At 34.3% G+C, this 11,516-nt stretch overlaps 1 protein-coding gene across 2 annotated transcripts; it reads left to right on the top strand.

The window, feature by feature from the left end:
• Positions 1-4,171: 4,171 nt before the first annotated feature.
• On the top strand, positions 4,172-10,512 carry LOC131653535 (OVARIAN TUMOR DOMAIN-containing deubiquitinating enzyme 6). Of its 2 annotated transcripts, XM_058923709.1 has the most exons (10): positions 4,172-4,300; positions 4,487-4,534; positions 4,616-5,476; positions 6,075-6,236; positions 7,622-7,699; positions 9,167-9,245; positions 9,317-9,462; positions 9,722-9,787; positions 9,878-10,052; positions 10,167-10,512. In XM_058923709.1, the coding sequence occupies exons 3-10, from the start codon at positions 4,790-4,792 to the stop codon at positions 10,373-10,375; spliced, it is 1,602 nt and encodes a 533-aa protein (XP_058779692.1). In that variant the 5' UTR covers positions 4,172-4,300; positions 4,487-4,534; positions 4,616-4,789; the 3' UTR covers positions 10,376-10,512. The 2 variants fall into 2 exon arrangements, with proteins under 2 accessions (XP_058779692.1, XP_058779691.1); XM_058923708.1 differs by having other exon boundaries at positions 4,487-5,476.
• The last annotated feature ends 1,004 nt before the right edge of the window (positions 10,513-11,516 follow it).

Below are 11,516 nucleotides of genomic sequence, written 5' to 3'. Positions count from 1 at the left end.
AGTCTTTTCGAAATAGAATTCCATAATCTATCGATCCTTTTAGGTATCTTAGAATTCTTATTGCAGCCTTCATATGTGACACTCTTGGTTCACTCATGTATCTGCTCACTAATTCCGACTGCGAAACCTATATCAGGTCGACTATAGCACACATATCTCAGATATCCAATAATTTCTTTGAACAAAGTTACATCGACCTTGTCTTCCTCTCCATGCTTCTCCAACTTCAAGTTTGTTTCGACAGGTGAGGATGCAGGATTTGAATCATCCATTCTGAATCTCTTGAGTATCTCTTTGACATACTTCCTTTGATGTAGCACCATACCTTGCTTCGACATTTGAAATTTCATTCCTAGGAAATAAGACAATTTTCCTAGATCTGACATTTCAAATTCCTTCATCATCAACTCTTTGAACTTTGACAAGTTCTCCAAGCTATTTCCAATTACCAGCAAGTCTTTGAACATCTCAAATGTGTATTCTCCACCTCTGGGCTGTTTGCAGAAATTTGATCTTTTTCTCACTCTGGTTTTCGACAAGTATATTGAATCTCTTAAAGATGTCAAATACTTTGTCCTTTGTCTTGATCACATAGAGCCACAACTTTCAACGAAACTCATTGACAAACGAAAAAAAATATCTGTTTCCACCAAGGGTATGTTCTTCGAATGGACCACATACATCTGAATGTACCACTTCGAGTATCCAGGATGATCTCATTGGCATCGTCGAAGCGAAAGAATTTTTGGATTGCTTCCCAACTAAACAAACTTCATAAAATTTGTCAGGCATCTCAAGACTTGGAATACCAATAACCATATCTTGAGTAATCAGTTGATTGAGTGATCAAAAATTCAAATGTCCAAACCTCAAATACCACAACTAACTATCTTTGTGGCCGACAACAGTTTTTAGACATTGTACTTCAGTTGAACTGATTAAGGTCTTAAATATCCTGTTCTTCGACAAAGGAGATTTCAAGACCAAATTGTTCTGGGTGTCGAACAATTTTAAAATTCCATCTTTCATGACAACTGAAAAACCTTTTTCGACTAGTTAACACTTTGCAAGTTGCACTTCATTCCAGGTACATAGAGCACATCTTTAATCATAGCTTTCCCTCCATTACTCATTTATATGTTACCAGTACTTTCTGGTTGCAACGAACTATTATCTGCAAGTTTTACCTTGCTCTTCTTCGACCCGTCGAAATTTACTAACCACACATTTTAACCAGTCATGTGATTTGAGCAGCCTGAGACAAGGAACCAGATCTTGGATTCGACATGGTTATCTGCAACTAGAACCATAACCACCATACCTTCAGAATCATCTGAATCTTAGCATGCAAAGTTCGCTCATTCGTCTTTGCCTTTTGTCGATCCACTGTCTTTCCTATACCAAAAATGTTTAGACAAGTGACCCCACTTCTCACAGTGATAGCACTGCACACCTTTACCTTTCTTATCTTCCCTGTCCTTTCAATAGTTTCCTCCTTTTCCTTTCGAGGATTCAGAAGTTCATCTTCGACCTACTGCTCATGAGAGTTCGACCAAGGCTTCTTGTCACGAGTCTTGTCGACTTTGCCTTTGAATTTGTTGGAACCACTATTCTTTCTCTATGACTGAGCCTGTAAAGCTTGTATCGAATCTTGAACTCCTTTCCTTAAGACAATCTTCATCTTATACGCCTCCAACGAACCAACTAAATCTTCCAATTTTAGGGTTTGAAGTTGATTGGATTCTTGAATAGCTACGATAACGTGATCAAAGTAAGAGGTCAACGTACGCATTACCTTCTCAACTATGATCTTATCGGTTAGGCTCTCACCACAACCTTTCATGGGATGGACGGGTTGCTGCACCTTCGACACATATTCTGTAACCTTTTCGTCTTCTCCCATCAATAATAATTCATATTATCGACGCAAGGTCTACAACTTGACAACCTTGACTTTCTCACCTCCTTTATAACACTTAACAAGAATATCCCTTGCTTCCCTCTCCGATTCAGCATGAGAGATTCTATCGAAGTTAGTCATATCAACCGCCGTCTAAATGCAATATGCATCTTTGCAATCCTTCTTCTTGACTTCGACGTTGGCAATTTTCTGTCCGTTGGATGCATTTGCAGCCAACACAGGAACTCCATTAGTAACCATTTCTAGGGTCTCATGAAAGCCAAACAGAGATTGCATCTGTTTTCTCCATCGAATCCAATTCTTGCTGTAAAACATTGGAGGTGAATCCGGAATGCCCTTAGTACCGTTCATCTTTGCAACGATTGATTCACGTTCCCTACTTCTAGGGTCTCATGAAAGCCAAACAGAGATTGCATATGTTTTCTCCATCGAATCCAATTCTTGCTGTAAAACATTGGAGGTGAATCCGGAATGCCCTTAGTACCGTTCATCTTTGCAACGATTGATTCACGTTCCCTAGAAACATGATCTCTAACGTGAAGTTCTCAAGAACAATAACCTGAAGCTCTGGATACTAATTTGTTAGGGCGTGAGACATTTTAAGTGAGGAGAGAATAGAGAGAATAAAGGAAATAAGGATTATATTATTGAATTGAATTGTACAAATAATGATACAAACTATGACTATTTATATACAACCTTAATTGGACTTGGGCTTACACAACTTGAATTATATTTGATATTATTATATTAGATTATATTTGATATTATATTAATAATATCAATTCCAATAATATCTCAACTAATCCCAATAATATCTCAACAATGAAATCATCATATATAGATTCAAGGCCATTCAGAACTGAAATGTACTCTACTATACTTCATCAAGTACAACAATTATTTTGTTGTCCTTTTCCTATAGTGATTAACTAAACGAATATATAGTAAAGTTTATAAGGAGTACTTATATTGAAATTAAATTCAAGAATAAAATCAGAACCATACATTTAATAATTCACAATCAAAATTATATGAAAAAATAATTTTTTTTAAAAGATTCTCACCGTTACATTGAAAGGAGAAGAAAGAGAAAATTTTGATACCTATTTGAGGTTGGTGAAAAATGGATCGACGTTGGGATAACGGAAACTAAAAGTGAGACAAATTTGAATTGAAATATATTCAAATTAAAATCGATTTTAAACCGATTTGAAACCAATTATATCTCTCAAAGTGGTTTTTGTAGCAAATGATTTGATTTATAAACTATAATGATAAAAGTGAATTGGTTCAGAATAGGTGGTTAACCATACACAACCCTAAAGTTAATAATACACCTTTAAATAATCATGAGTTTATAAATTAAAGATTAATTATTATGCATTGTCGGTGTAATTTTTTTTTTGAGATTAATGGTTATGCATTGGTAAAAAATTTTACACTATCATTCCATCACAACCATTCATAATTATTATTTTATATATAATTAAAATAAAAAAATAAAAGTCAAATATAATTTAAAATCTGACTGTTACAATTTACTGTAAAACTACTTTACACCGTCGGTATATTCCCATTAAATTCATTTTTTTTATAGAATCACTAAATTACCACCATTAATTATATTTTTTTTATAGAATCATTCAATTACCACCATTAATAATCATTATTTTAGATATAATTAAAATAAAAGTTAAACATAAATTAAAATCTAATTATCATTCATATAAAATTTCTTTACAATTCAATGCATTCCAAACAAAACCTAAAATAAATATATGTGATAACTAATCCATGTTTTTAACTTTGCATTTACATGCTTAGTATTTAGTAGTAAGAAAATATACATGTTGAGTAATAATTTCCATATTTTTACAATTGCGTTTCCATGTATATTATTTATTTATTTTACTTTTTCTAAAATTGTAGATGTTTCTAATTTCTCAAAACCAAACAGACGAAAAAAAAAGAAGATAATCGCATGTACTATTAAGATGGTGCCACCTTGTAGCGATAATCTGAGCCAACTCTCTCCCACCATACTCAATCCAACGGTTCAAAACCCAAAACCAAACTCCGAATCGCCATGTCACTCACTCTGAAACATTAAACACCATTCATCCATCATCACGAACCATTTAACTAAACCAGCACGTGCTATTAACTATACGAACTAACCACGTGTCGTTTGGTAGACTCTAGATCACGTGCCACTCTCTTTTCCTTCCACCGTTAAAATCGCTAGCAACTTCTTCTTTCTATTTTTCTTTCTCTCTCAACATTCTAACCTTCCACTCTCACTTTTCTTTCCCTAATTTTTCTTCCTCACAAACAAAACCCTAATTTTCTCCCATTAATTTCTCTCGATTCTCACAGGTTTATCTTCGACGATTTGATTTTTCTGCGTCTGATTAATTAATATTGTTGTTATAAATAAATAGAAATTGATTTTTTTGTTCTGTTAATCTTCGACGATTCTTGTGCTATTTTTCGAGTAATTAAAGATAATTAAAGGAAGATTATTTTTGATAAAAAAGAAATGATGATGGCGTTTTTGTGCAGGTGGCGGTTGCGGAGGAGGAAGCTGATTCGGCGGTGGTGAAAAATTCGGTAAATTCGACATCTCAAAGAAGGTTTTGTTGTTTAAAGTTGAAGGGTTTGGGTCTGATGAGAATTATTAGGGGAATGCAGAGATCGTTTTGTTGCGAGGATCTGAAGAAATCGTTCAGCAAAGGCATTGGCATCACTGCACCCAGGGCAAGAACACGTGATAAGCTCTTTTGGTTTAGGGTTTTGGATCACTGAGGTGCTTGAAACGCCATCGTTTTTGGTGGCTTGTTCGGGATACTTGTTTACTAGTTTACCATGACTCGTATCTATGTTCAGCGTGGTTCTTCCACCGGTGGTAGTTCTCAGAACCCTAATACTAATGCTAACAACCCTAATCAGAATCCTAACCATGGCCGTGCTGGTGCTGGGTCTTCTGTTCGGCCGGAGCAGGGAACACAGGCTCAATCGGCTGCTAAGGAGGAGGAAAGTGTAGAGGAGCAACATAAGCTGACTGTTGGTGATGAGATTTTGGAGTATGCTGGGACTAGTAACAGGGTAAAAAGTGATGAGCTTTTTATGGAAAGTCTTTGTTTGGAGGAGAGTGATGCACCTTTAGGCAAAGAAGTGTTGGCTGATCTTCCTGGGAAAGATGTTAAAGAAGAGGTTGAGGGTTCTCAGGAAGAAAGACCCGTGATAGAGAACGAAGGCTTGTGTGAGGATAACACTGTTAATGTTGGTGGTGGTAGTTCACATCCTCCACCTCCTCCTGTTCCACCTCCAAAGCCTTCAGCAACTAACTTAACTTCAAGAAGAGGTGCATCAGGGTCTCCTAATGCTGTTAATGCAGGATCACCAAGGAGAACAAATGTGTGGCCTGTTGTTTCGGCTAGGTCTTCACCTGCTGGGTCGCGGCCTTCATCTCCCAAGGCGCATAGTGAAAGTGATGGGTATAATAGTGCCGATGAACAGAATCCATGCTATGTGTCCTCTTATGCTGATGCAGTAAGTTGATGATTACCTCGGTCTTAGTGAGTAATTAATGATTAACTGTTGTAGTATGTTCTATTGAACTTCATTTCATAATTCGCCATTCTTTTAGGACATAGTATTTGTGGGTGTATTCTAAGAAAATACTCTGTAGGAATAATATGGATAATTCTGTTGCTTTCTTCATATGGATAATTCTAAGAAACTACTCTGTAGGAATAATATGGATAATTTTGTTGCTTTCTTCATATGGATAATTCTAAGAAAATACTCTGTAGGAATAATGTGGATAATTTTGTTGCTTTCTTCATGCTACAAGAGAAGGACCATGGTGATTAATTATCCTACATTTTTTAACTGAGCTTCTTCATTTATACGTTAGAGCTATTACTTTATCACTTCTTTCTTTCTAGGTATGGCTAAATGCCTAATCCCACTTCCATCATTTTGGCCTAGTTTCGAAAGGGCTGTTTTGTTAGGTTTCCTATATTGGAATTTATATGTTAGGTTTCCACTATTGCATGTTTATGTACTATTAGTTAATTAGAAGGTTTATTCATGCCTTTCACTGAAATAATATCATATAACAAAATGGTATTGACATCCATGTCAGGAAAGAGAGCGGCAGTTTGAATTTGATATTAGAAGGGTTAAAGGCTATGAAGTAAAAAGAATGACAGCGGATGGCAATTGCCTTTTTCGTGCTGTTGCAGACCAAGTGTATGGGGACTCAGAGCTGTATGATTTGGTCAGGCAGATGAGCATAGATTACATGGTATGTTTGTTTTTTCAATAATAGATTCTATGGTATGTTTATATTGTGCTAAATGTATTTTCCCTCAATATCCGTGTCTGCGTGTTGTTGTAACAATAATAAATTGTTCTTCTTAGTTCTTGTTAGGTCGGCTTCCAATCAATTGTATGACTTAGTGATATGATGTTCATGGGCTTAATGGTATTCTACTAAAAGGAGGTCTCATTTCTTATCGAGGTTCATGGGTTTTGTGGTTGTATAATAAGTAAATAAATTGTTCTTCTTAGTTCTTGTTAGGTCAGATTCCAATCAATTGTATGACTTAATGATATGATGTTCATGGGTTAAATGGTATTCTCCTAAAAGGAGGTCTCATTTCTTATCAAGGTTCATGGGTTTTGTGTTGTATAATAATTAATAACTAATAAGTAAATTTTCAAATTAATTAGTGCATTCTACAGAGTTAGGAACACTGCCAGTGCCAGTCTGCCACTATGGTTGTGGTTTTAAAACTATTTTTTGCAATTACGGTAAGGAATTTAAGAAGGTTTCCTTTTAGGTTTAGGGATTCATATTGAAGGTCTTAAATGTATCTAGGTTTTACCCAGTATTGGCATGATGGAATGCCTGCGACTTTCTGATTATTTATGAAATCAACAAAAATGTTAGGGTTTTAAGAATAAGTTAGTGAATGGATGTGTTTTTATCTTCTAAGATGTAAATAAGCAAGGAATAAGTTTGAATGACTAATATATTATTATTATCAGAAGTAATTGAAACATGAACTATGTTGAAGAAGGGGAAGCTCTGAACTTTAACAACAGAGTATTCTGCACTCTTGGATGTGTTTTTATCTTCTAAGATGTAAATAAGCAAGGAATAAGTTTGAATGACTAATATATTATTATTATCAGGAATAATTGAAACATGAACTATGAATTGAAGGAACTAATTTTCTTTCATAAATAATATTAATCTGCACTTGATTTATTGCATTACATCATATTTTCTCATTTTTTGCTTACTCGGCCATTTTCCTTCTGGTCTCGCTTTTGATTTGTTCTTTCTCATTCTATTATAATATTGCCTCTGTGAATCAAACTGGCCCTCCTATCATTCTATGATCGGCTCTTTTACCATCTGTGTTTTTGTGTAATTTTAGCAGTATAAATGCAACTTCCTGGACGTTTCTTTCAAACACTGGTATGAAGGAAATAATGTTGTAACAAAAAATTATATTATCTGGGCCAACGCATTAGGTTTGCCCATTCTGTTTAAACTCTTGTGATATGTTGTACTGCGTCTTATTTTCCTGGTCTTGCTTTTCATCATTATTTCTAATTCTATTAGGATACTTCCTGTGAATCAAACAAACCTTGTCACTTATATTGATTTTATGTCTTCAGGAGCGGGAGAGGGATCACTTTTCTCAATTTATAACAGAAGGTTTCTCCTCATACTGTAAGAGGAAGAGAAGAGATAAGGTATGTTGCAGCATGATTTGGGTTTCTTTTTTTACTTTATGACATTTTAATTTACTCCAGCAATTGCTGGGCTTTTAGCATTTTAGAACAAACATGCCAAAATTTCCCTTGCATGTATTATTTTTCGAAGAAATTTCTTAATATTTAGGTTTGAATCTTCACAAATGTTTTGAAAGCTGTACTTTTGTACTTGTGGTAGTGATTAATGCAATTAGTAGTTGACAAAGCGCGCCCGCGCACACCCACACACACCCACACACTTTAACTGGCCAGTTGATTCAGATGTTTGTGATTGTTCCCTTCTAGCATATTCATTTATACGATTTCCCCAAATGTTTTGAAAGCTGTACTTTTGAACGTACGGGATTGATCAATGCAATCAGTAGTTGAAAATGCACACGCACAATCGCACACTTTAACTTGTCAAATAATCCAGTTGTGGGCTATGATTGTTTCCTTCTCACAACTCTTTTTTCATATAAACCATATTGTTTTTGTCAAAACTATCTAGATTGTGATTCATGATTAGGTCATCATGTTCTCTCCACTTTTCCTTCATCAATCTTTATTTAGATATTTCTTTTTTCCTGCCAAAATCTTATTGCTTCACTCTTTTTAAGATGTTCAGATAAGTTTATTTTTTTTAGCTTTACAATTCTTTCATCGACGTCCAGGTTAGGCAATTAGATCTTGTGATTAAGGGAATTATTTGCATTCTTGCTATGATCGAATTGTCAAGAGAATTGGTGGGGTTATGCATGGATCTTTAGTTTAATTTAAGGTGCAGTAGCTGTTAGTTTTACTCCCTGACAGCTGGTACAAGTTTCCCTTAGAAAAGTATGTTTGGCTGCATGTGCTTGGTAAAATTTTGAATGCCTAATAGTTTGTTTGGCTGTGTATCTGTTGCATAAATGAACCGAGTTCGAGTCTTTGGTGGGTCACAACATTCTATTTCCCATTTTTGCTAATTAGTGTTGTATACTTAGTTCTTACTTTTCAACCATGAAGTTACAATGTGTACATATTACATATTAACGTTGTCTGGTTTTTTGGATAAATGAGTTGAAAGGTATGGCAATAGTCCATTTCATATGATAAAAAGCTTACATGTTTTTAATGAAATTCTAATCACTGTGTACACCAAAGAATAATGGACATGTTACAAATTTACACATGGTCTCAAATGTCTCAAATTCACTATGAATTTACCTCTTCTCTAGCGAGTATTCACTTTATAAAATTAAGAGAGATCTCAACAACTAATGATCTCAAATGCATTACAAATATGCATTTTCTGGATTTTACTCCCTTGATTTTATAATTAATGATTGAGTAGTGAAAGTTTACTTTTTCCCTCGAAAATATGATTATATTCAACTTTTAGCACCACTAGCAGTTTTAGTTTGTTGATAGATAGTACTTTTTAACTTTCTGAATTGGTGTTAATTATGTTACTCTTGTTGGCAGGTTTATGGCAACAATGTTGAGATCCAAGCCATGTCTGAAATGTATAATAGACCTATTCATATATACTCCTACTCCACAGGTAGAGCTGATCTTTATTTATAGTTGTTTGTCATCTACCATTTTACTAAATAACATAACTTATTAATGCAGAGCCTATCAATACATTTCATGGAAGCTATGACACTGATTCACCACCAGTACGCCTGAGTTTTCATTATGGTAACCATTACAACTCCCTTGTTGACCCACGACGTCCAACAACTGGTGAAGGACTTGGTTTCAGCTCTCTTCGTGGGGTGGGTACTTTCGTAATACATTGCAGCATTCTTTTTTCTTTCTATTTTATTTTATGAACGAACTGTTAATAATACATGTTATCTTCCAACTGAAAAACCTAAAAAGTTGAATTATGCATTAAATTTTTCTAGAAAACTGAGTATTGAGGAGCCCCAATGAAAGGACCTTTAACTTGGAACTGTGAACTGTCTCATTATTCTATATTGAATGGAAATTGGTTGAAAAATTGTTGATTGTACATTTTCATTTACTATGCAGAGAAATGCTGACAAAGATCAAGTCAAAGCTGCTATTAAAGCTCAGCAGGATCAACAAATCGATAATGCAAGCATCTTGACTTGTAACATTGTGCACTTCTTTTGTTCTTTAAATTGCAGGCTGATGACCTTAGTTTTTACAACTTTCTTCTGACAGGCACTATTAGCTGAGGGGAGGTTTTACTCTGATCTTGAGCTCACAGAGAAGGAAATTGAACGCTCCGTAATGGAAGCTTCTCGAGCTGAATATCTTGCTGGTGGTACATTAAAGCATCAACGTGGCCATCGAGAATCGTCTACATCAACTGCTGAGCCATCTTCTTCTGGAGCAAGTTAGTATCTCCTCATATGAATTGGTTTATTTGCTTTAAAAACTGTATTGCAGTTCTATCTTTGGTGCTTGGTATTTGAAATTTGTTATAAATAAGCTAAACTTGGAGTTGCAGGATCATCACGTAGCGATCCCAAGAAGGAACACGGGAAAGAGAACGAGTCTAGTCTTAGCAGCAGCATGCATATCTTACTATCGATGGGATTTAGTTACCTACAAGCGATCGAGGCATACAGCATTTTTGGAGATGATGTTGATTCTATGGTTTGTTACCTGTTGGAAACTGGCAGCAGTAGCAGACGGAAAGGAAAGGCTACTGAATGACAAGAGACCTAGTTCAATAAAAAAAAACTACCGAACTTTAGTTTTCAATTGATATCCAAATAAAATTAATCACTATCTTGTATTGTCGTATGATATTTCACGTCAAGTTCTATGAAAAAATCACGTATCTTTAGTAACTTTAGAATGTCTTACGATATATCTCAAGCTTTACCAAGTTTGCTAGGTAAGAAAATGAGAAAATAGTATAGCCTAGTCTTGCCACTTAAATTCAAAGTTTGATTAATAACAAGAGATAATTGCTGCATTTTTCTTAAACCAAGCCTATTACAACTACGTTCTCTACCAAATTTTGGTAAATCATTAACCATTTTAGTGGATTTTCAACCAAAAGAAGTAATGTTTACGAATATTTGTAACGAAAGTGGCATTAGGTGGAATGATCTTTTGCAATAAACGTTAAATTGCTTGGGAATCATTTCAAAAGGGTGTTAGGTAAGTTTATTACTACCTTCGTTCTTTTTTTTATAAGAGACAAGTCATTTTTTAGATTCATTGAATAACTAATGTATTTGGTCTCTTTATAGACTAGATACATTGATTATTCAATGAATCTAAAAAGTGAATTTTCTCTTATAAAAAGGAACGGAGGTAGTATTATTTAGTTCAGGTGAATGTTTTTAACTTTTTTTCTACCATGATGATGAATAAATTTAAACGGAAGCGGTTTTTAAAATATATGGGCGTTTGCGGTGCAGTTTAAACGGTTTTGACATAAAAAATCATCCATACTGCAAGTGAAAATGTATACGGTTTTGACATAAAAAATCATCCATACTGCAAGTGAAAAAGTATGTGGTTTGGTTTGGTTGATTTTTAGAAATAAAATCGAACCAAATCAATGCGATTTGGGTTGGTTTGGTTTTTTTTACAAAAATTTGTTGAGTCATACGTATACATATAGATGACAACATAACTTTGTAATTAATCATTTATGCGTTATCAAATAATAATAAAATTCATCATATTTGGAAAACAGTTTTCCATTTAATATACAAAAATAATATTAGATAAAAGTGGAATAAAAAATATAAAATAGTAGCATAAAATAATATCAAAAGTATTATAATGAAATAGAAAAAAAAGGAGATAAAAGATTAGACAAGATGAAAAAGAAATAGCA

This window comes from Vicia villosa, linkage group LG2 (genome assembly GCF_029867415.1).
Source record: "Vicia villosa cultivar HV-30 ecotype Madison, WI linkage group LG2, Vvil1.0, whole genome shotgun sequence".
Classification (NCBI taxonomy): Eukaryota; Viridiplantae; Streptophyta; class Magnoliopsida; order Fabales; family Fabaceae; genus Vicia; species Vicia villosa.
Note: the sequence above shows the minus strand (reverse complement) of the source record. Positions and strands in the feature narration are given on the sequence as shown.

Excerpts from the sequence above, each read along its gene's own strand:
- LOC131653535 (XM_058923709.1), top strand. The coding sequence starts at position 4,790 with ATGACTCGTATCTATGTTCAGCGTGGTTCTTCCACCGGTGGTAGTTCT. Across the intron at positions 7,700-9,166 it reads AGAGGAAGAGAAGAGATAAG|GTTTATGGCAACAATGTTGA; the intron begins GTATGTTGCAGC and ends TCTTGTTGGCAG. Across the intron at positions 10,053-10,166 it reads GCCATCTTCTTCTGGAGCAA|GATCATCACGTAGCGATCCC; the intron begins GTTAGTATCTCC and ends TTGGAGTTGCAG.